Below are 21,610 nucleotides of genomic sequence, written 5' to 3'. Positions count from 1 at the left end.
ATCTACTCACTTTGCTTACAGGAAAAGGGTCAATTATTATACAGGGTTAGTCGCGAGAGAATTACTTCTGAAAATTATTTTTACGCAACCCAAAATACAAATACCATGTACCATTTGATACTAACTGAATTTAAAATGAAATGTTTAATCCATGATTGCTTTGAGTTTGGCAATCTCATTTTGACAATTGTGGAAAAGGAGGTTACGCGAGTGTCTATGGCACGGAGGTAGAAGAGACCGGAGGGAGCGTACCGTATGCTAGCAATGTAACGATTCTGGCATCGTTCAAGACCCGGTCAGACACCGGTTATGATCTTATTTGAACAAGGCGCCAATATTTGCCAGCCCGACGCAAACGCGCTCCTACACTCAACAGCTGACAGAGTTTGGATTTCCAGTGGCGTACTATCACGTAACACGTGCTGTTTATATGCAATTGTTCGTTCTTGAGTTTCGAGTTTAGTTGTGCTGTTGTAGTTTTGGACGTGTTGTTGGTGTTTTTAATTTGAATATTTTTGATTATAATTAAAGATCATAATAACATTTAGAGACTTAGTATATATAAGGTTGTCAACATAAAATATGTTGCCCCGCCACTGGTTATGACTGCTAAACATTTAGAGGGTGGAGCTTAGCACAGCGCGCATTTCAAGTAGGGTCATAAACGGTGCCTGAGTCTGTGTCACAAAATTCACGACACCTTCCCTCCGGTCTTTTCTACCTCCGTGGTCTATGGTGGTACCGCAGCCAGTCGGAAATCTCCTCCGGCGCCGCTAATAAATTTGTCAGTGTGCCTCTTGATCTTTTGCAACCGATTAATCACGAGAAAATTATTTCTAAAAATTTCTTTTACGGCATTTTATTATTATAATATATTTCAAAGAAAAGTGTCCGAATTACAAAAGTTATACAAGGCACCACTGGTACGCCATATATTTTTTACGTCGTTCCGCTCAGCTGTTCCTCTTCTCTCTGCGCCGGTCCACGCCAGCGGCGCCAGCATCACGGGGGCCGGTCCAGTGGCGGCCACGTGGCGGCAGCGGTAACAGTCGGCTACGCTACCAGCCTCCGCGTCCCCGTGGAGCGAGTTGCCCTAAAAGAAGAGGGACCAGTTAACAAACAAATTAGGCTAAATCTCGCCTCAACTATTCCCGAGTTAGTAACCCTATATAACTTATTCTAAGCTTATAATAACATAACCTGTTGCTAGGGGATACTAAGACAGCAACGTAGTGATCTTAGAATTCCACTAGCTGACCTTATGACGAACAACCCTCATGGCTAGTCTCAGATTCTCCGTCGGATTCTGAACTAACTCTCACGTTGTAGGGCTTTAGCTTATCGAGGGAAACGACTCCTCTGTAGCTTCTCTGCGATCGAGAAGAACCTGTCATGTCCTCGACTACATAGCGATCATGTGTCAGGACTTCTGTAATGACAAAGGGCCCACTATACTTTGGCAGAAGCTTCTTGCTTTGGCCCTGGTTACTAGCAGCAATCGTTCGCACTAGAACCTGTTCACCTTTCTTATACGTTCGCCCCGCACGTCGATGTGCATCGAAGGAAGCTTTGCGTTTGCTTTGATGGGCGTCTATAAGAGCTTTTGCGTTCGCTCTCATTGCTTGGACGTCTCCTGCATTCTCTGGTTCAATTGCCACTTCGTTGGCCAGAAATGCAGTACCAGTGCTTCTTGGCACGCATCCGAACAGCAACTCGTACGGCGATTTTCCCGTAGACGAATTCGCCGTAGAATTCAGTCCCCATCGCACTGCCGAGACGGCTTCGTCCCATCTTTGTTCATCTTCCATAGATGACGCCAGTGAGGCTAATATCGTGCGGTTGTAACGTTCAACCTGACCATTTGCTCTCGGGGTTGCCGTTGCGTTCAAAACATGCTTTATGTTTAGAGTCTTGCAGTATTCCGTGAACTGCTTACTAGTAAAACAGCTACCTCGATCTGAGATGATTCTTCTAGGAACACCAAAATTGTCTATCATGCTATTCAAGAAGTTAACCACGAGTCGTGCCTTAGTTGATGGGACTGCCTTCATGAACACGAACTTTGTAAAAGCATCTACAAGCACTATTAAATATGCATTCTTTCGTTTCGACTTGACAAAAGGGCCCAGATGGTCAACGTGAAGTGTGTCAAAGGGCACCGCAATTTTCTCGATAGGGTGCATGTAGCCTGGCTTTTTCCCACCCATGTCTTTGTTGTACAAGCACGGTAGGCAACTCGATATATACTTCTTGACGTATCTACGCATTCCAGGAAACCAGTATGATGCCGATATGGCCGATATCGTCTTCATATCTGCCAAGTGGCCATTCTCGTCATGGAAATGCGAGACGACGTTTCGTCTTGCCGTCTTAGGCACAACCCACTTATTCCCGTTGTTTGTAATCTTATACAGTCTATTGTTGATAAGACGATAGTTTGCATGTATATCTCGTTCTTCCTTATCCTCTGGCTTCCGTTGCAGAGTCTCGATAAGGTACTTGCACCTATCGTCCAACATCTGAGCGGTTAGAACCCAATCATCTTCGTTGATGTTTACGGCACCTGCAATCGTTACTTCTAAACCGACAGGGTTTCTGCTCAAAGCATCAGCGTGTGACATTTTGTGTCCCGGACGATATTCGACGTCAAACGTATAATCTTGGATGCTTAGCCACCATCTTCCAATTCTAGGGACCAAATCACGCTTCGATAGAGTGGCGCGAATCGCGCTACAATCCGTCACAACCTTAAATTTCAGACCAATCAAATATATTCTAAATGCTTTCAATGTATACACCACTGCCATTGTCTCTAACTCGTATGAGTGGTATCGTTGTTCTTCCTTCGTAGTCTGTCTGGAATAATATAGTACTGGTCGAACAGTACCGTCCCTTTGCCTTTGTAATAGAATGCCACCTATTCCCCATTTGGATGCGTCAGTGTGAACCTCCGTCGTCAATTGCGGGTCGTAAATCGCCAATAGAGGTCGTGATGTTAATGACTTTTTGAGGGCGTCAAAAGCTATCCGTTGTTCGTCACCCCATGTGAAAACAGTGTCTTTTTTTGTTAGGATTGTTAGCGGTTTAGCGATTCTAGCGAAATCTCTAACATACTTTCTGAAATAACTAGCCAAGCCAAGAAACTGTCTGACACCGCGTACATCAGTCGGCGTTGGGAAATTCTCGACTGCGACTGTCTTTGCTTTCCCTGGTCATATGCCTTGGCCACTAATCTCATGTCCTAAGTATTCAACTTTTTCCATAAAAAACTGGCACTTGGCCGGGCGTAAAGTAAGTCCAGCAGTGCGAAGTGACTGTAAGACCAGTCTTAGATTAGCCATGCCACTTTCGATGTCTTCTGTCGGCAGCAATATGTCGTCCATATAAGCTAGCGCCTTCCCGTAACGCAAATTCCCCAAAACCTTGTTTATAGTTCTTTGGAACACAGCTGGTGCGTTACACAATCCAAATGGAACCCTGAGGAACTCGTAGTGACCGTCTGGAGTGACAAAAGCCGTTTTAGGAACAGAAGAAGCTTCTATTTGCAATTGGTGGTATCCGCTGGCCAGGTCCAGACTTGTAAAGTACCTACATCCTTTCAATTTTTCTACGAATTCGTCAACGTGTGGAAGAGGGAACCTGTCCTTTACTGTTTTGGCGTTTAAGGCTCTGTAGTCGACGCACATACGCTGCTCACCGTTTTTCTTCTTCACGAGGACTATAGGGCTCGAGTAAGGCGAATCCGATTCTTGGATGATCTCATTTTCGAGTAGATCTTTTACGATGTCTCTCACAACTTGGCGTTCATTGTGAGAGAGACGATATGGCCGATAGACCACAGGATTGTCATCCTGAAGATGTATCGACATCTTCAACACGTCGGTTTTGCCTAGATGTTTAGTGGTTGACGCAAAACAATCGCTAAATTCGTTTATTAAACTAACTAAATCACGGACCTGCGTTGGCGTGAGATGTTGATTGTATATCAGATTATGGAAATCGAAAACATCGACTACATCAACGGATTGTGTCGCTAACGGCAATGCAGTTGTTACTTTTGACACCGGAGACGACTTTTCCTCAAAACAAACTACAGACCTAACTAAGATTGTTTTGGGACTTACCTCGATATGCCGGTACGAAAGATTCGTGATGGCGACGTAGCCATCCTCCCCCTTCGTAATACATTCGTGTACGACGTGTTCTCCATCAGGCAGCGGTCGTAAGCCACCTCTTACGTATACGTCGTCGGCACAGGCACCTCGAGAAGTCACGGCGACGAGAGCCGTTGTTCTCGGTTCTAACACGATTGATTCCTTTGCCCATAAAGGAATTTTCCTGGGAGGAACATCGAGAGTTTCGCACAAGTCACTTCCTCTTCGGGTAACTCGTACGGTCTGTCCAGAAACAATCATCATGATCTCATCTTGATTTAAGAAAGTTTGGCCCACCAGCACAGGAATTTCTTGAGCAGTATTGGGTACTATCAGGCTCTCAACTTCAGCCTCTGCACCATCTATCTTGAGTCGGATGGTCAGTTTTCCGAGAGTTTTCGTGGCTACTCCGCCGTAACCTATTACATATTTCGTGCAGGGACTGCGTTCCATGTTCAGCATGTTGGCGGTATCTTCCCGGATTAGAACAGCGCCGCACCCCGAATCAACATATGCCTGGGAGGGCGTTTCATTAACCCAGCAGTCAAAAAAATAACTACTGTTGACGGGTGCCAAGTCTTTCTCAAGGACAACTTGATTCTTGATGGACTGCCTGCGGCAATCTTTTGTAAGGTGGCCCAACCGCTTACAACTGGCACATTCCACTTTGGGTTTCGGACACTTATCGGCAAAGTGACCCTCATCCCTACAGTTATAGCATTTTGGGGGTCTTCTAGCCGGTGGTTTCGCTTTTTTTGAAGGCGGCTCATTCGATCGCTCCCTTTCGCTCAAAGGACGGCGATGTGGAGTTGTAAACGCAGTTTTCGCTACAGTCGTGCTCGAGACGGACTTTTCAGGTTTTAGAACAGAGATATATTCAGCGTAGAGCCGGTCTGGGCTCGTATATCTACCTGCTCTGGCTCCTGCTTGGACGCTTGGATCTTCAATACCATCAATAATACACGACACGGCTCTATGTCCATTAATATCGCAAGCATTTGTAAGTTCTACCTTGTCAAAGTAATATCTTTCCCATGATTCTGTAGGCAACTTCATCCGATTTACGAGGGCACGTAACGTAGTGGCGAAATCTCTGTGTTCAGGGAAGGATTTTACGAGCAATTTCTTCCACTCTTTCCAACTCAGTCGATATGTTGATAAATTATCATACCAGCGTCGAGCTAATCCACTTAGACGACTCTGCATTAAAAATATCATGGTTGGCTCATCCCAGTTATTAATTTTTGCCAACTGTTCGATTTTTGCGATCCATTTCGCTGAACTCAAATTTGGATTTCCAGGCGTGAACTCGGGTATACTTTCCGGTTTTATAGCAACCCTAATTCCACGATGGTGTTTGTCTTTCGCCTTTGTTTGGTGCTTAATCAACTTTTCCACCAACACTTCTAACCTGCTCACAGTATCGTTGGATTTTGGTAACGGAGGTGTATTTGATGGCGTACATGACTTATGGTCGCTGCCCCGGCTCGTACCAGGTGCGCTTAAGTTTCGGGACGCTTTGGAAGGTGATCGAGTACGCTTCTGTCTGCTCTTGTAGTTCCCATCCGCTGAACTCGATCTGGAGCTCGAGCTACTGGAGTAACTATCACGATCCATCGCATTCACATCACTCCCGAACTCTCACAGAAAAGCACAAGGGCTATCCCACCGCTGCCCTATAATATATTTCAAAGAAAAGTGTCCGAATTACAAAAGTTATACAAGGCACCACTGGTACGCCATATATTTTTTACGTCGTTCCGCTCAGCTGTTCCTCTTCTCTCTGCGCCGGTCCACGCCAGCGGCGCCAGCATCACGGGGGCCGGTCCAGTGGCGGCCACGTGGCGGCAGCGGTAACATTATTATTATTATTATTATTATTATTATTATTATTACTAATACAATGCCTCAACAGAGTGAAAACTCCAATTATTAGGCAAGGAGCATAAAGATTATAACATAAAACAAAAAGAGAGAAGTGAAATTAGCAAGTTTAAATTATAACAAATAAGGAAAAAAAACAAAAAGAACATAGATATGAAAATGAGATTTTTAACCAAATCTAAATTTGATTTCTTGCAAACTACAGCAAAATATATCCAAATCAGCTTCAATATCGCAATAGTTACGAAGCATCTGGTACAAAGGTGATGAAGCAAGCATGTTAGTTTTAGCCCTAGGTAAGTAAAGTACAGTGGTGTAACGACTATTAACACGCGGTATTCGATAGGATATCTGTTCTACTATGTACTTACAGTCAATAAAATTGTGTATGAGTTTGTACAAAAATACCGTTAAATGCAAGGATCTTCTTTTTGCAAGGCTCTGAATACCAAATCTATTTAATAATAAGTCTTGTGGAAAATTACGAACGGGATAAGAGCCGTCCAGCATGAATGTAACAAACTTCAGAAATCTTCTCTGAATTCTTTCCAGATTGGAACTGTGGATGTTATAAAAGGGCGACCATATGACAGATGCGTATTCTAGTTTACTACGAACAAACGCAAAGTAAATTATATTAATTGAAGATACTTTAGTGAAATCTTTGGTGTTACGTACAATGAAACCTAAGCATTTGTAAGCTGAGTTTATAATTTTAGCGATGTGATGTACAAATGACAATTTGCTATCAAAAGATACACCTAAGTCACTGACAACATCCGGTCTCTCTAAAGTAACATCATCAAGGCTGTAGGGATAAGTGATTTTTTTAATCCGTCTTGTGAATGTCATGACATAGCATTTTCGTTTATTTAAATTCAGATTGTTTACTCGGCCCCAAGTCATTTTATTCAAAGGTTACGACACAAACTCAAACAAGTAAGTAAATAATTTAACTACTAATCTGTTGAAAATGTTGGGCATTTTGGGGGGATGCTACGGCTTTTTTGTAAATGGATGGCCGAAGAAGTCCAGAGGTTGCAGATTTGCGCTTCGAAGAGGCTTTAGGTGACGCAGAGATGGCGAATTAACACATGCACATTAGCGGCGAACAACATTGGTAGAGCACTTACAGCTTCAGTATAGCCCAGATTGATTTGACTGTATGTCGTCGATCCAATGGGGCTCTAGAGGCGAATCAACGATGAAAAAAAATTATAAAAATTAATTAACGTCAAAGTGACACTGCCAAAGTCAAAGCAATCATGGATTAGGCATTTCATTTTAAATTTAGATAATATCAAGTGGTACAGGGTATTAGTATTTTGGGTTGCGTAAAAATAATTTTCAGAAGTAATTATCTCGTGACTAACCCTGTATTACTCAAACACAATTTAGACACTGTAGAGCAAACAAGGCTTATCAAGCCCGTCTATTAGTTTGTTCGCCTAAGTGTATTATTAATACCGTTTTCAAATTACACCAAAATTGAAAAATCGAAAACTTAATAATTGAAAAATTGAAACATTTTAAATGAAAAAAATCGGTAAACCGAAAAATTGAAAAATCTACAAATCGAGAAATTGAACAATCTAAAAATTAAACAATTTAAAAATCGAAGAATTGGAAAAACAAAAAATCTAAACCGAGAACTTGAAAAATCGAATAATCGAGAAATCAAAACATCAAGGAAAACAAAAAAATCAACGGAAAATCTAGAACTTTAAAAATGAAAAACCGAGAAATCGAAACATCAAAAAATGGAAAAATTGAAGAACCGAAACATTGCAAAATCTCAGAACTGAAATACTGAAAAACTGAAAAATGGAAGGAAAATTGAAAAATCGAAAAAGTGAAAAAATTCAAAACTGAAATCTTGAAAAACTGGAAAATGGAAAGAAAATTGAAGAATCGGAAAAGTGAAAAAATCCAAAACTGAAACATTGAAAAATCAAGAAATAGAGAAATGGGAAAATCAAAAAATTAGTTAATCGAAAAATTGAAAAATCGAAAAATTTAGAAACGTCAAAAATTGAAAACTGAAAAATTAAAAAAATTAAAAATCGTAAAACTGAAATATCGTAAAGTTAATAAATTGAAAAACTGAAAATTTTTGAAAAAAAAAAATCGCATCAAAAACTAAAAATTCAAAAAATCGAGAAATTGAACAATCAAAAAATCAAAACATTGAAATCCCAGTAAGTTGATAAATAGGAAAATATAAAAAACCAAAAATTTTAAAAATCCAAGAATTGAACAACAAAAAAATCTAAGCCTGAAAACTCAGAAAATTGAATGATCGAGAACAAAAAATTTAAAATTTAAAAATTCGACAAATTGAAAAATCATGGAACTGAAAAATCGAAAAGTCGAGATAGTGAGAAATCTAAAAACCTAAAACTTTAAAAACTGAAAAATTAAAATATCGAAAAATTTAAAAACAGAGAAAACACAATATCAAAAACTTGAAAAATTGAAGAAACGAAATATTGCAAAATTCCAAAGCTGAAATATCGAAAAACCTAAAAATGGAAGGAAAAGTAATGAATCGAAACAGTGAAAAAATCCCAAACTGAAATATTGAAAAATTGAGAAATGGAAAAATGGGAAAACCAAAAAAATTGGTCTAAAGAGTTTAGACAGTACTTCCCTCGCTATCGGAACCGTGACGACTGCATGCCTATTATGTTTTTTTTTCACATTAGATTTCAAAGCATTCGGTTTTGTAGTTCCTGATTAAATCAATAAAATAAATTTGCACATTCATTAAATTTTTTGAGTATCCGAATCCAAAAAATATGAATGGAATGATAAATTACAAGAAGAGACTTATCATATTTTGTAAATTTTAAATAGGATTATACGGCAAACTTTTGAGCTGACGTCATCAATTTTTTGGAGGGGATAAGCAAATATATTTTGACTAAAAATTTATTATGCTCTTTATAACCTTAAAACATTTGCAAGATTTCAAAGCATTGGGTTCTGTAGTTCCTGATTAAATCAATAAAATAAATTTACGCATTCATTAATTTTTGGGGTCATCTTGTATATGCAAATCCAAAAAACATGAATGGAATGATAAATCACAAGAAGAGACTCATCATATTTTATAAAATTTAGATAGGATTTATTCAGCAAAATTTTGAGGTGACGTCATCAATTTTTTAGAGGGGATAAGTAAATATATTGTGATTAAAACGGTCCTGGTTTAATAACAAAAAAATATTGTTCGTCTATAAAACAAGCTCATCTTGGACAAATATTCGTAAAAAAAATATGTCGTAAAAAAATTTACGTATGCTGGTCCCGACTGCGATTATGGTTTAAATATTTTTTAGAAAATCCTGTCATGGATGTAGAAACATTTGTGACAGCCAAAGAGGTTTTTTTGAGAAAATTATCTTTGAATTTAGACCAAATTGAAATAGACACTAGGCAACAGGCACATTTGGGCAAAAGAAAGAGAAATTAGAGTTACGGCTTCAAATTTTGGACGTATTTACAAATTTAGACCGACTACAGCAATAGCTAAAACTGTGGAGTCTCTGTTGTACAGTACATTTAGAGGTAATAGTCATACATACTATGGACAGCAAAGTGAGGAAAAAGTTGTCAAGTGTTTTGAAATAAATAAAAATATAAAAACTGAACTGGCTTGTTTATTTCAAAACAATTTCCTTACTTGGCTACTAGTCCAGACAGGGTTCTAGAGGATAGGAGTGCATTAGTCGAAAATAAATGCCCTTCAAAATCGCAAGATTTGTCTCCCGAAGAACATTGACACAGTGGCGGCTTCTCAGGTGAGGCAGGTGAGGCAGGGCCTCACCATACATAATCATAAAAAATGTTTTTCTTCCATTAGTATGAAACATGGATTTTTTTTGTACGGGGGAATTTAAAATTAGCGCGACAACTGAACTTTCTATGCCAACCACAAAATAAAGGCGCAGCGTTATTCTAACCAATCATGTATTTTCATGCGTTTAGGCCGGCCTCACGGGTTGATCAAAATGTGGGAATAGGAGGCTCGATGTTTTTACAACGCACAGTATTGCCGGTTCCGTTTATTATGGGAATCAAATGCTTTAGGACAGATAGTTTTGAGGCCGGCCGCAGCTCTTATCTGATTGGTTCTCCTTCTTAGTTCAGTCCACATCATAGGTCAACATGCACGTGCGTTTTGCATTTTGCAGAGTGCATAAATTTTAAATTTCAGTCGTTGTCGTTAAAGAGTTCGCTACTTGGTTAAGTAGTGGATTGTGGATACTCCGATTAATTTTATTTGTAATTAAATAATAATGAACATGGACGCAGCCCATCTGGTACTCAGGTAATCTCCACGGTTCGAAATACAAATGACATTGTTATTAACTTTCTCGTGAATAAATGTCCCTCCAATAAGTTAACATACGAAGATAAACAGTTTGTAAAGTAAAGCAAACGTCCATGTCCAGATCTAAGCTTAACATTAATTCAAAGAGAAAAACAAAAAAATCAGGGTGTTCAGTCTCAATTGGTATACAAAATATGATTGGCTTGCTGCGAGTACAACTGTGAATAAACTTTTCTGTTGGCCATGTATTTTATTCTCGAATAGTGGAGAATCGGTTTGGTGAGAAACTTGATATGCAGATTTGAAAAATTTGTCGGGTTCCTTGGAAAAATATTCCAAAAGTAAAGATCACATATCATCTACTTCCAAGTTTGTTCTTCTCGGCCAACAGAATATTGTCAGTACTCTAGATTCTGCTCGCAAAATTCAAATAGAAAATTTTAATGTCAAAGTTCGCGAAAATAGGAAAATTATTAAAAAGTTAATTGATGTTGCTATATTTTTATGCACACAAGAGCTTAGCTTTAGAGGACATGACGAGTCAGAAACGTCTTTCAATCGCGGTAATTTCAAAGAATTAATTTCGTTGTTGAATAGATATGACACTTAGGCATATGGGAAATTTTTTGGAAAAAGATTCTGACAATAAACCCGTGTTTTCCAGTACTTCAAAAATGATTCAGAACGAGTTAGCTGAATCAATTTCTTTTGTCATAAACAAGAACATTAGCAAACAAATTTTTGAAGCTTTTTTTTTCCTGGCAGATTGATGAAACGACTGACATAAGTTGTAAATCGCAATTATCAGTTATTTTTCGTTACATTATCTCCGGTAAAATTGTCGAAAGATTCATGGGTTTTTTCGATGTTATTTCTGGACGAACTTCTGAAGGTTTATTTCAATTGCTACATAATTTCAGTAAATACAACCTACAAGATAAATTAATCCATAAGTATTGTTATTGTTTATATTATTTATAAATCTTTTTTTTTGTTATTTACCACGGTTTTGAAGCGGTTGTTCGAAAACTACAATTTTTATTAAGTTTTCATTTTACTTATATTACTATTGTTTTGCCACATTTTTTATTTACCTTTGTTTTAAACCTTCCACTTGTTATCATTCTTGTTTCCTATTCTGCCCTATCCTTTTTTCTTGGCAAGAAAACTCTACACCTCCACGTCGGTTCTTGCCGGATAGTTGATTATGTGGTGCATTTTTGTTAATATTTTTTTATGTTCAAATTTCCTGTGATCAAAAAACGCCGAATTCGTGATAAAATAAATTTTCATCTAGTATTGGCGTATAAAACCAACTTACAATTCCAAATTTCTTAAGTAAGTCGCCAAGTGTGGGAAAAATGGAAGTGGAAATTTTTTTAATCTCAGGTATCACTTTCAACTGACAGAGTAGAGTAATTTACAGATATAAAAAAAAATTATATGTATTTAACTATTTTTACGTCATAAGGTGTGGCCTCACCAAAATTTTAGGTCACGAGCCGCCACTGCATTGACAGACAGAGAATTGAAACTAAAAAGAAAATCATGATTACTACTTTCAAGTTCAGGGACAAATGCTTGTTACGGGTATTTCACAAGTTTATTTTGTTGTATGGACACCCAAAGGAATAAATATAGAAAAAATTTATAAAGACGAAGAAATATATGTAAAAAAATGGTAGATAAACTTGGCAGATTTTACTTTGGCGCATTATTGTCCGATAAATAATTGATTCAAGAAGAAAGAGGAACCTGCCTTTGCGAGAGATTTTTTTTAAATAAATAAAATTTGTTTCTATTTTTTTATGTACTTTAATAATTTATTAGGAGTACATTTTTCATCACCAAGACTTGCATATTTTTATTATAAATATATTTTGAAAATGATCTCTCGGCAAATGAAAACATATGCAAACACTTTTTTCGAGTAAACAATGAAGGGAGAAGTTACTGGGCGTAGGGCTTTTTTAAAACACCTCCTTTCAGGGATAAGTAGTAGATACACTTAGCTACTTATACGTATTAAACAAAAGCTGTATTTTATATATTTTTTATTATTATTATAAATATGTTTATTAGTTTTATTAATTAAGAAAGCAAAATATATATTAACAATAATATTACAATGAATTTTTAGTAATCATGTGTATTGAATTCAGGATCCTGAGTGGAGTAAAAATATTATAGTTCCCCAGTTTTAATTCGGTTTTATGACAGTACCTCATTGCGTAAAAGTTAATTTCCTTAACAATAGATTACTACGGCCGGTCCTGGCGGCTTGTTATAAAACTGAGTTCCTTGCCATAAATTAGTAAAATCAGCCGAGAACTCTTAACAATCAGCTTATGGTAGAGCAGGCGAAAAGGGTTTTACCTGGAAAGTCGCTTCCGTAAATTTTAGTGGCGCTCCTATCGGCAAAGTACTGAACTAACTGCTTAAATTTTGTCGAATTGATACCCATTTTTTTCAATAATTGTTAGTTTTTGTTAAAAACTCTGCTAACCAATAAATCATTATTTTGCATTAATTTATGGTATATTTTGATTTTAATTAACACATTATTATTTAAACAAATTGTACCACTAACAAACATTTAATGACTCTGCGCCCTGTAAAAAGTGATGTTTTATCCATGTGCGAATTTTCAAGCGATTCTATGATGGTTATGACTCAAAAAACTTGAAAAGAAAACATACAATGGTGCTTTTTTACGATATTTCCCAGCCATATTTTTTTAGTTGATTGAACTGGTCTCTGCGCTCTAGAATATGAAAAAAGCTGCAGTTTGATGTATGATACATCTATTATTAATATTATTTTTTAATACAAAAAACCAAAAAAAATGTTATACCTCGTCTAGCGAGCCCCCTTAATGTAAGTAAAAATGTCATTCGTGTCTCTTACAAGTATAAAATAACGACGAACAATGTAATAAATAACTACTAACAATTCTGAGAATATATACTCAAAAGAAATTCAGTCCCTTGGCCAGTTCCTTCTAATAATAATATTAATATTAATAATAATAATAATAATATTAATGTTTATTGCCCAACAGATACAATCCAATTACTGGACAATAGTAACTTAACTAGTAGCAAAATAAAATAAAATAAACAACGTAAAATAAAAATGTAAATTAGATCATATTCGTTCCCAAACTAAATTATTATCATACCCACAATTAGAAGCTATCCTTAGTATAAACTAAATAAACGAACACATTACAGTTTACTTGGGAGAAAAAAAATATCATCATACAGTTTATCAGCATTACTACACATATGAACTAACGGTGCCTTTCTTAGCAAATTCGTTCTAGAAATTGGTTGATGAAACGTGGCCATGTAGCGAGACGCAACACGTGGTACATGAAAATTGATTCTTTCCAACAATTCAGGACAATCTATCTTGCCACTTATCAATCTGGATATGAAACGAGCACTATGCTCTTCACGTCGATTCTTTAAACTAACAAATCCATGTTTCTGAAGGAGGTAATTGTAGTCTACATTTCTTTGAGGATAAAATCCATCAATCTTATACGAAAGATACTTCAAGAAGCGACGCTGTACCTTTTCAACAGCAAGATTATGTATCACATAGTAAGGATACCAGACAACAGAGGCATATTCCATCTTGCTTACCACATACGCAAAATACAGACTTTTTAACAGAAGAGGATCTTGAAAAGTTTTTGATACCCGAAATATAAATCCAAGCATTTTAGATGCTGAGGTGGATATGTTACTGATGTGCTCCACAAATGAAAGGCGCGAATCAAAAAGAACACCAAGATCCTTTACCTTATTCTTCTTGCAAAGAATCCGACCGTTGATGGTATAGTCTGATTTTACCACATTTACTTTCCTACTGAATGTCATTACATAACACTTATCTTCTACCATAGATTGATAATAGTTATTTACATTATGAGTGCAGTAGGTAACATTTTGCAGGTTGAGGTCCTAATTTGCCACCCGACGCGAAGCGGAGGATGGCATGGGACCGAAACCTGCAAAATGCCTAACGCACGAAAATTGTATTCAATTTTTTCGCCGAAATCTAGACTTGACGTTTACTGAAGGAATCTATAATACCGACAGCCACGAGATGGCGCCATGTGATTTTTTTTTAAATAATTCATTTTTTCTAATTCAAAAGTTTTTATCGAACAAAACATGATGTAAAGTAGTATTCTAGTATGTTTTCTTTTATTATTTATACAGAACTTTTTTTATTAGAGCTTCTAGAGGCTAATGCATATTGAATTACTTTGGCACCCAAAGGCGGGTAAGCAACGGTAAATTGATATTTGGTGCGTAAAGTCATTGTTACGCGGCATGTCAAAGGTGTATGAATGTTTTGTTTACATGTCAGGAGGCGAAAATAGTATATTATTAGCCAAGGTTGCAGAGCCAAGCATTCTAGACCGAGCGCAAATTAGAACCCGAGACGCGCAGCGTCGAGGGCTCTAAGTGCGAGGTCTAGAAGTGGCTTTGCAACCGTGGTTAATATACTATTTTTTTCACTAGAGAAACCATAAGACAATAAACTGAAAAATAAACGTTCAATTTTTTGACGCAACATGATTTTGTTTGGATTTCTAATCAAACTTGATCTAAATCTTCAACACAAAGAAAACCGTTTATACTTGTCGCTGAGTTAATCATTTTATCTTCTACCGTCTACCAACTACCATGCGTATACTCAAGTAATGTTTGTAGCACACATTTGTTCATTTTTTAAGAAATAATCACATCAAACATTGCGTACATAACCTCAATTTTTCTTTTTGAACCCGTGGTAGCAAAAGTTGAATTTGCTACCACTAAATGAGTCGACATTTGCATGCGCCCAGGCTGCTAGTGAAAAATAGTATATTATTAGCCAAGGTTGCAGAGCCAAGCATTCTAGACCGAGCGCAAATTAGAACCCGAGACGCGCAGCGTCGAGGGCTCTGAAGCGCGAGGTCTAGAAGTGGCTTTGCAACCGTGGTTAATATACTATTTTTTCACTAGTAGAAACTATAAGACAATAAATTGAAAAAATAAACGTTCAATTTTTTGACGCAACGTGATTTTGTTTTGATTTCTAATCAAACTTAATCTAAATCTTCAACACAAAGAAAACCGTTTATACTTGTCGCTGAGTTAATCATTTTATCTTCTACCGTCTACCAACTACCATGCGTATACTCAAGTAATGTTAATATCACACATTTATTCATTTTTTAAGAAATAATCACATCAAGTATTGCGTACATAACCTCAATCTTCTTTTTGAACCGGTGGTCGCAAAAGTTGAATTTGCTACCTCTAAATGAGTCGACATTTGGATGCTCCATGGCTGCTAGTGAAAAAAATTATTTATGTACTTTTTAAAACCTGGAAAGGCTCAACAGCGAAGAGAAATATATTCTTCAAGATGTTTATTTGCTTATCCAAAATGCCAAAACCATATTTTATTTTTACATGCAATAACCGGCTGCGATACTACTCGTACATCAGCAATATTCAGAAGGGGTAAAACATCAGGCCTGAAATTATTTGAAAAAAAGGACTTAATTGATTGCGCTAAAGTATTTGAAGAAATTGACTCGTCTCCTCAAACGATAATCACAAAAGGCATTTGCTTTCTCTTTGCTGTTTATGGAGCTCCAAAAAAATTAATTGTATCGACAAGTATAGATATTTAACTTTCGTAAAAAAAAAAAACGAAACAAGAAACAAGTACAACCATCTTGTATCGAGTATACTATCAAATTCAGACATGGCTAGGCTATCAACTGAACCCCGAAGACTGGGGTTGGAAATTAACAGATAATACTTTGGAACCGATTCAAACTATACTTCCACCTGCTCCGAAAAAACTCCTAAACACAATTTTTTGTACTAAATGTGGCTGTAGAAGAGTAGGGTTGTTGTGTTCACCAGCGTGCACTAATTGCCAAGGACACTCTTGTTCGAATGTTCAATTGAATCCAACAGACGAAGATTCATGTGATATCGATGAAGAGACAGCTGATTGATCTTCAGTTGAACAATTTATGAACACCCAACAAGAAGAAGAGGAAGAAGAAGAAATTGAAGAAGACCATGACTGTTGCAGTCGAATTTGAAGAGTATGAATGTTAACAGAAATTGGGACTATAGTTTAAATCAATCAACTATATCAATATCAAAATCAATAATCATCATGCAGTAAATACAGTATTTTCCCATAAAACTCCGTCATAACCTCATAACAGATCGTAGGCCTACTGGGGAAACCACGTTAAAAAAAACGCGCCAAGTACACTACCTCACAGGTGGTGTGGAAATATGTACATATGTAAAATGCAACTCCCTCAACTATTAGAACGGTGATATCTTAGGAATGGTGATTCTTAGGAAAAAAAAGCATAAGGACCATTTTTGTAGATAATTTTATGCTCTATAATTTTTGTCTGAACTATATTTTTGATAAAACTTACCGTTAATCCAAAAAAATAAAAATTTTGACCTTTGACCTTGAATAACTTCTTTAGCACACATGGGATCTATAAGGACTTTTGGCACGTTATTTATACTGGTGTACTCAAGGTATCTACCAAAATTCAGCTCTGTCGGAGTTTTTGTTATTTGATCACTATTTTTATGTCTATTTTGACTGGACAAACAGTCACTTTGTGATTTATATTCTGTCTATTGTTGATAAATATGATTTATTTTCAGTATATGCAATTTGACTATTTAATAGAAGTAATAATTTTTGTAAAAGTTAGAAATTCTTTGATATTATCAGATATACACTTTCAAAGAATTTTTGCAATTTTTCACATCAAACAATTCGTGATTTTAAAATCCAACAAATATTCCCTAAAAAGTATTAAATTGTAGTATAGGTACCTATAGCTTTCTCATAAGTGTTTTTAAATTTGTATACCTATTGACGTATTTGCGCCATTGTTCTGATTGCTTAAAATTATCAAGATAACCTGTCAGAGAACCAGGACATGCATTTAGATTTTGATCCACTTTCAGCAAAAATTTTTCACCAACGTACACTCCACGGCCATATATAACAGGTCTGCGAACTCCGAGTTTAAAATGGTCTTTTTTCAAAGAGATCCCAGAAGGCCACGGGAGCTTAAAGTTCCTAGCGCCGTCTACTGGATACTATGATGAAACTGTCCACAACAATGAATGAAATTTGCGTAAAAATGTCCTTGAATGCAAGTTGTCACAAATGTCAGCTTTATAGGTTAGGTTTTGTGACATCTTTTTGAAAGATGAGGGGAAATATACGTCAAATGTCATGTCAAACGTCAGTCGATAGTGCAAATAGTATAATTAACTACCACATGGTGGCGGTCATCTTAAGCTCCCACTAAAGTCACTAGATAGATTAAGTACCGCAATGCTCCTCCATTTTGGGGCAAAAAAGCGGTAAATTTAAATGTTATTTATCTGAAATCTGAATTTTTCAAGGAATGCAAAAATATTTAGCCAAGAGGGCTATATACTTTGGTATATAGTGAAAATAATAGACATCAACATTATTATGGGAGGTAAATGCTGAGAAGGTAATTATTTTTTAAACAAACAAAAATTGGAAATTTCCAGTTACCAGGTTTTGGGAGAACAAGAATATAAAAAGGGCTGGGAGATACGTAATGCAACTAACAATAAACTAATTATTATTTATTATTATACACGTGCTATACACCACAGAACTCAATTTATGTGACGTAGCAGAGAATGCGTCCTTGAAGCACTTCTACCAGTAAACTTTTAGTAATGTACAAAAGACACTAAAAAGCGCCACCATTTTGGGGCAAAATTGACATTCTCTCTCTAACTCATGGGCCTAATGGATTGCGGTACTTAATCTATCTAGTGACTTTAGCTCCCACAACCTACTACGATACCAGTTTTTAAGCGCCCGTTTTATGAAAATTTATGAATGGAGTTGAAACACCTTACTTATACCACCGTGGTACACTCCATGGCATTTAGTGCATTTAACTAATTCTGACACTTGACAGTTCGGATATTTGTGGAATTCACTACATATTAACTTTTTTTTAAGATATTCAAGAAGTAAAAGAATTAATGCATATGAAAGCATATACCAACCTTAAATTCTAAATCGCTCTTAATCGTTTTATTTTCTTTTTCAATAATAGACAACTTTTCTTTCCATTGTAAATCCTTTTGCTCTTGATCTAATTGACACGATGTTCTGAGATTCTGTAAATTCAATCGTAAAATTGAAGCTTCTCCTTCTTTTGCTGAATATTTCTCTTCTAATTTTCGAATTCGTTCCTCAATGCTGACTTGCTTTTCAAGAGCTGGTTGTGAGTACTGGGTAGATGTTAACATGTGCTTCGGTTTCTTAAAAACACTGTTATATGATGACATCAAAGAAACATCCGCAGCAGCTTCCTAAAAAACCATATTGTTTTATTCTGTACTTGGATCAATTGAACATTCATTTAACACCTGTGTCGCTTTTTTAAAGCAGTCATCGATGGCATCTTCATCCAAATCATCCTCCCAAAAATCACTCGAGTCGTTCACTTTCACGTTTTTTGTAACCAAATTTTTACAGCTTACACTACATGCACTTCTTTTTGCCATTTTGTGGAGAACATGAAGGCATTGACATAACCTGCATAAATATAAAGATGTTATTAGTTTTTGTTGCGTTCACGGCCGTATATAACAGGTCTGCGAACTCCGAGATGAAAATGGTCTTTTTTCGAAGAGATCACAGAAGGCCACGGGAGCTTAAAGTTCCTAGCGCCGCCTACTGGATACTATGATGAAACTGTCCACAATAATGAATGAAATTTGCGTAAAAATGTCATTACGCCATATTAGTGTGACGTAGCAGTTGTGGTAGGTCAAGCACAGTGAAGCTAAACAAACACCGAATTGTTAAGGGTTTTGCGTGTTTTTATTAATTATAAACTTATTATACAGTTGTAGTGTATCAAAAGTGAATTGTGAGTGTTGGTAAGTACTAATAAACAATCTAGAATTGATTAAACGTCCTGATGGATTCTTCTTTTGTTAAAATTTTATGTTGATACGTTTTAACCTCACTTTCTTTCTTTGTGTGTAAATTCAAAATCCTGCAAAGCAGCCGAACTATTAATATTTCCTCTCACATAATAACAAAGTGAGGTAACTTGCTGACTCATATAAAAACGAAAAGTTGTTTGTTCTTAATATTTATATTATTTGTAGAGGAGTTGAACTCAGACCTTTGAAGGGGCAAAATGGGAATGTGTTGGGCACCTGATTGCAAGCACTACAGTACCCGCGATACTTGTAGGTTTTTTAGGTTTCCGAAATCGGAAAAGGAAAGTGCAAAATGGAAACGTTTGCTTAGGTGAACATCATAACATATTTTTTCATATTTATAAAATCGTTTTTAACTTTTTAGGAGAGATGTTGAACCAGGCCCTGGTGCATACGTCTGCAGTTGCCACTTTAGGGACGGAGAGAAAAAGAATGGCCCTGAGTTGTTCTTACATAATATTAAAAAAAAATTCATTGCTTCAACGCCTGAGAAAAAAAAGAAGCGAACAAGGAAGATGAAGACTTTCGATGATCCAGCAATACCTGGTCCTTCATCAGCTGAAGAGTAATGATTAATAAAAATACATATTTATTGCATTAAACCATTTAAATTTTTAGAATGCCATCAACTTCAACATCGTTTAGAGATGTGGCAATATTAACTGTCGAAGGTAATTATTATTCATATCCAACATCAGCAAATTGTGAGGCGTTATATTTAAGATTCTTCTTATGATTAACCAAGTGTCAGCGGATCACTTAAACATTAATGTTTTCAGAACCATCAGCATCACATGCAAGACCATCAACCTCCAGTGCAGGGCCATCTTCAGCAGCTCAATCGGTGTCAGCTGCTTCAAATGTTGCTCTGGAAGTTGAAGTGTATTTTTTAAAACAAAGACTCCAAGAATGTGAGGAAAAGATTAAGTACCTCTCAGTGAGATTTTCATATGAGAATATTAAGAATAATGACAGACTTGTACTTTTGTACACTGGACTGCCAAAAAGTACAATTTTTGAGACTTTATTTAAGCTCATTGAAAACATTGAGATTAAGTGGTACTTAAAATGGGGCATCAAAAAGTTGAATAAAATTGATCAACTGCTGCTGACGTTGATGAAACTTCGGCTAAACTGCCCCCACCTAGATTTAGCACAACGTTTCGATATTTCGCAAGCAGCTGTAACGAATATCGTGATTACATATGTGCATCTAATTTATGAAGTCCTATATCAACAATTTATGGAGGTGATACCATCTCGACAGAAAAATAAGTCTTGTTTGCCAACAAGCTTCAGCAATTTTACAAATTGCAGAGCAGTTCTAGACTGTACATAAATATTTACAGTTGTTGCTAGAACGTCAATGAAAAAGCAACGTCTTACGTACAGCAGCTACAAACACCACAACACTTTTAAGGGCTTAATAGGTGTGGCTCCAAATGGTGTCATTACCTATGTAAGTGACCTGTACGTAGGATCTACTTCAGATCAAAAAGTTGTACAGGATTGTGGGATATTAAAACAGTTAGAAGTGGGCGATTTAATATTAGCCGACAGGGGTTTTCTTATTCAAAATATATTGCCTCCTGGTGTGAGTGTGAATATTCCACCATTTTTAAGAAGTCCCCAGTTTACACCAGAACAAGTCCAATGCACTGAAAATATAGCACGTGCAAGAATTCATGTGGAACGGGCTATACGACGCATGAAGTGCTATCACATTTTAAATTTCATGCCAGGCTCATTATGTAGTTATGGGGATGTGGTATTTAAAGCTGTGGCAGCATTAACAAATCTACAATATCCCCTTATTAGAGAAGTGAGCCAATTTTTTAACGACGAGTAAACGTTTAATGAAACATTGTACGTTAAAAAAAAAACCTTTAAAGCAATGCTCATGGAGTCCCTTAACACCAGACCACAGGAAGTCAGCTAGTAAGAGTCTGAAACTTCCCAAAATAGTGGAACCATGCTCCAGGAGGATTTCGCCCCCACCAGAAAAAAAAACTACATAATTTCTTATGTACAATTGTTTTATTTTAAAATATATGGAAGATACTTTGAAATATAAAAGTTTTTTAAAGTTTCCAAATTTTTCCCCACTCCATATCTTTTTCTATTTGGAAAATTAGTGTGTTTTTTAATGTCCACACTACAAA

General features: G+C 36.5%; 3 protein-coding genes and 1 long non-coding RNA gene across 8 annotated transcripts in view; 2 read left to right on the top strand and 2 right to left on the bottom strand.

Annotated features, from left to right (window-relative positions):
• LOC135137774 (uncharacterized) overlaps nucleotides 1-19,239 on the bottom strand; it is a 48,000-nt gene extending 28,761 nt beyond the window's left edge. For 2 of the 4 annotated variants that reach the window (XM_064067506.1, XM_064067507.1), the window contains exons 1-2: nucleotides 18,864-19,239; nucleotides 18,498-18,806 (exon numbers count right to left, since the gene is read on the bottom strand). In XM_064067506.1, coding sequence (XP_063923576.1) covers nucleotides 18,498-18,806; nucleotides 18,864-19,001 — 447 coding nt within the window. In that variant the 5' untranslated portion in view covers nucleotides 19,002-19,239. The remainder of the gene's footprint in view (nucleotides 1-18,497; nucleotides 18,807-18,863) is intronic. The other 2 variants (XM_064067508.1, XM_064067510.1) reach the window with 1 other exon arrangement.
• LOC135137696 (uncharacterized) overlaps nucleotides 1-21,610 on the top strand; it is a 234,463-nt gene that overhangs the window by 178,423 nt on the left and 34,430 nt on the right. The window lies entirely within an intron of this gene.
• LOC135137775 (uncharacterized) lies at nucleotides 844-6,124 on the bottom strand. Of its 2 annotated transcripts, XM_064067512.1 has the most exons (3): nucleotides 5,618-5,666; nucleotides 4,125-5,565; nucleotides 844-1,093 (listed from the first exon to the last, which is right to left on the bottom strand). In XM_064067512.1, coding segments are annotated over exons 1-3 (1,659 nt in total). In that variant the 5' UTR covers nucleotides 5,620-5,666; the 3' UTR covers nucleotides 844-877. The 2 variants fall into 2 exon arrangements, with proteins under 2 accessions (XP_063923582.1, XP_063923581.1); XM_064067511.1 differs by having other exon boundaries at nucleotides 4,125-6,124.
• On the top strand, nucleotides 19,271-21,455 carry LOC135137776 (uncharacterized). Its single transcript, XM_064067513.1, has 5 exons — nucleotides 19,271-19,379; nucleotides 19,614-19,758; nucleotides 19,813-20,013; nucleotides 20,067-20,119; nucleotides 20,228-21,455. Exons 2-5 carry the CDS (start codon nucleotides 19,646-19,648, stop codon nucleotides 20,785-20,787), a joined length of 927 nt encoding a protein of 308 aa, XP_063923583.1. The 5' UTR covers nucleotides 19,271-19,379; nucleotides 19,614-19,645; the 3' UTR covers nucleotides 20,788-21,455.

The sequence above is a fragment of the Zophobas morio genome, unplaced genomic scaffold, assembly GCF_036711695.1.
Source record: "Zophobas morio isolate AGI-343-1 ecotype UQ-CSIRO unplaced genomic scaffold, CSIRO_AGI_Zmor_V1 ptg000029l, whole genome shotgun sequence".
NCBI classification, from domain to species: Eukaryota; Metazoa; Arthropoda; class Insecta; order Coleoptera; family Tenebrionidae; genus Zophobas; species Zophobas morio.
The sequence above is the reverse complement of the archived record's forward strand: the minus strand, read 5'-3'. Positions and strand labels throughout refer to the sequence as shown.

Excerpts from the sequence above, each read along its gene's own strand:
- LOC135137775 (XM_064067511.1), bottom strand. The coding sequence starts at position 5,771 with ATGGATCGTGATAGTTACTCCAGTAGCTCGAGCTCCAGATCGAGTTCA. Across the intron at positions 1,094-4,124 it reads TTTCGTACCGGCATATCGAG|GGCAACTCGCTCCACGGGGA; the intron begins GTAAGTCCCAAA and ends CTCTTCTTTTAG.
- LOC135137776 (XM_064067513.1), top strand. The coding sequence starts at position 19,646 with ATGGGAATGTGTTGGGCACCTGATTGCAAGCACTACAGTACCCGCGAT. Across the intron at positions 19,759-19,812 it reads AAATGGAAACGTTTGCTTAG|GAGAGATGTTGAACCAGGCC; the intron begins GTGAACATCATA and ends TTAACTTTTTAG. Across the intron at positions 20,014-20,066 it reads GGTCCTTCATCAGCTGAAGA|AATGCCATCAACTTCAACAT; the intron begins GTAATGATTAAT and ends TTAAATTTTTAG.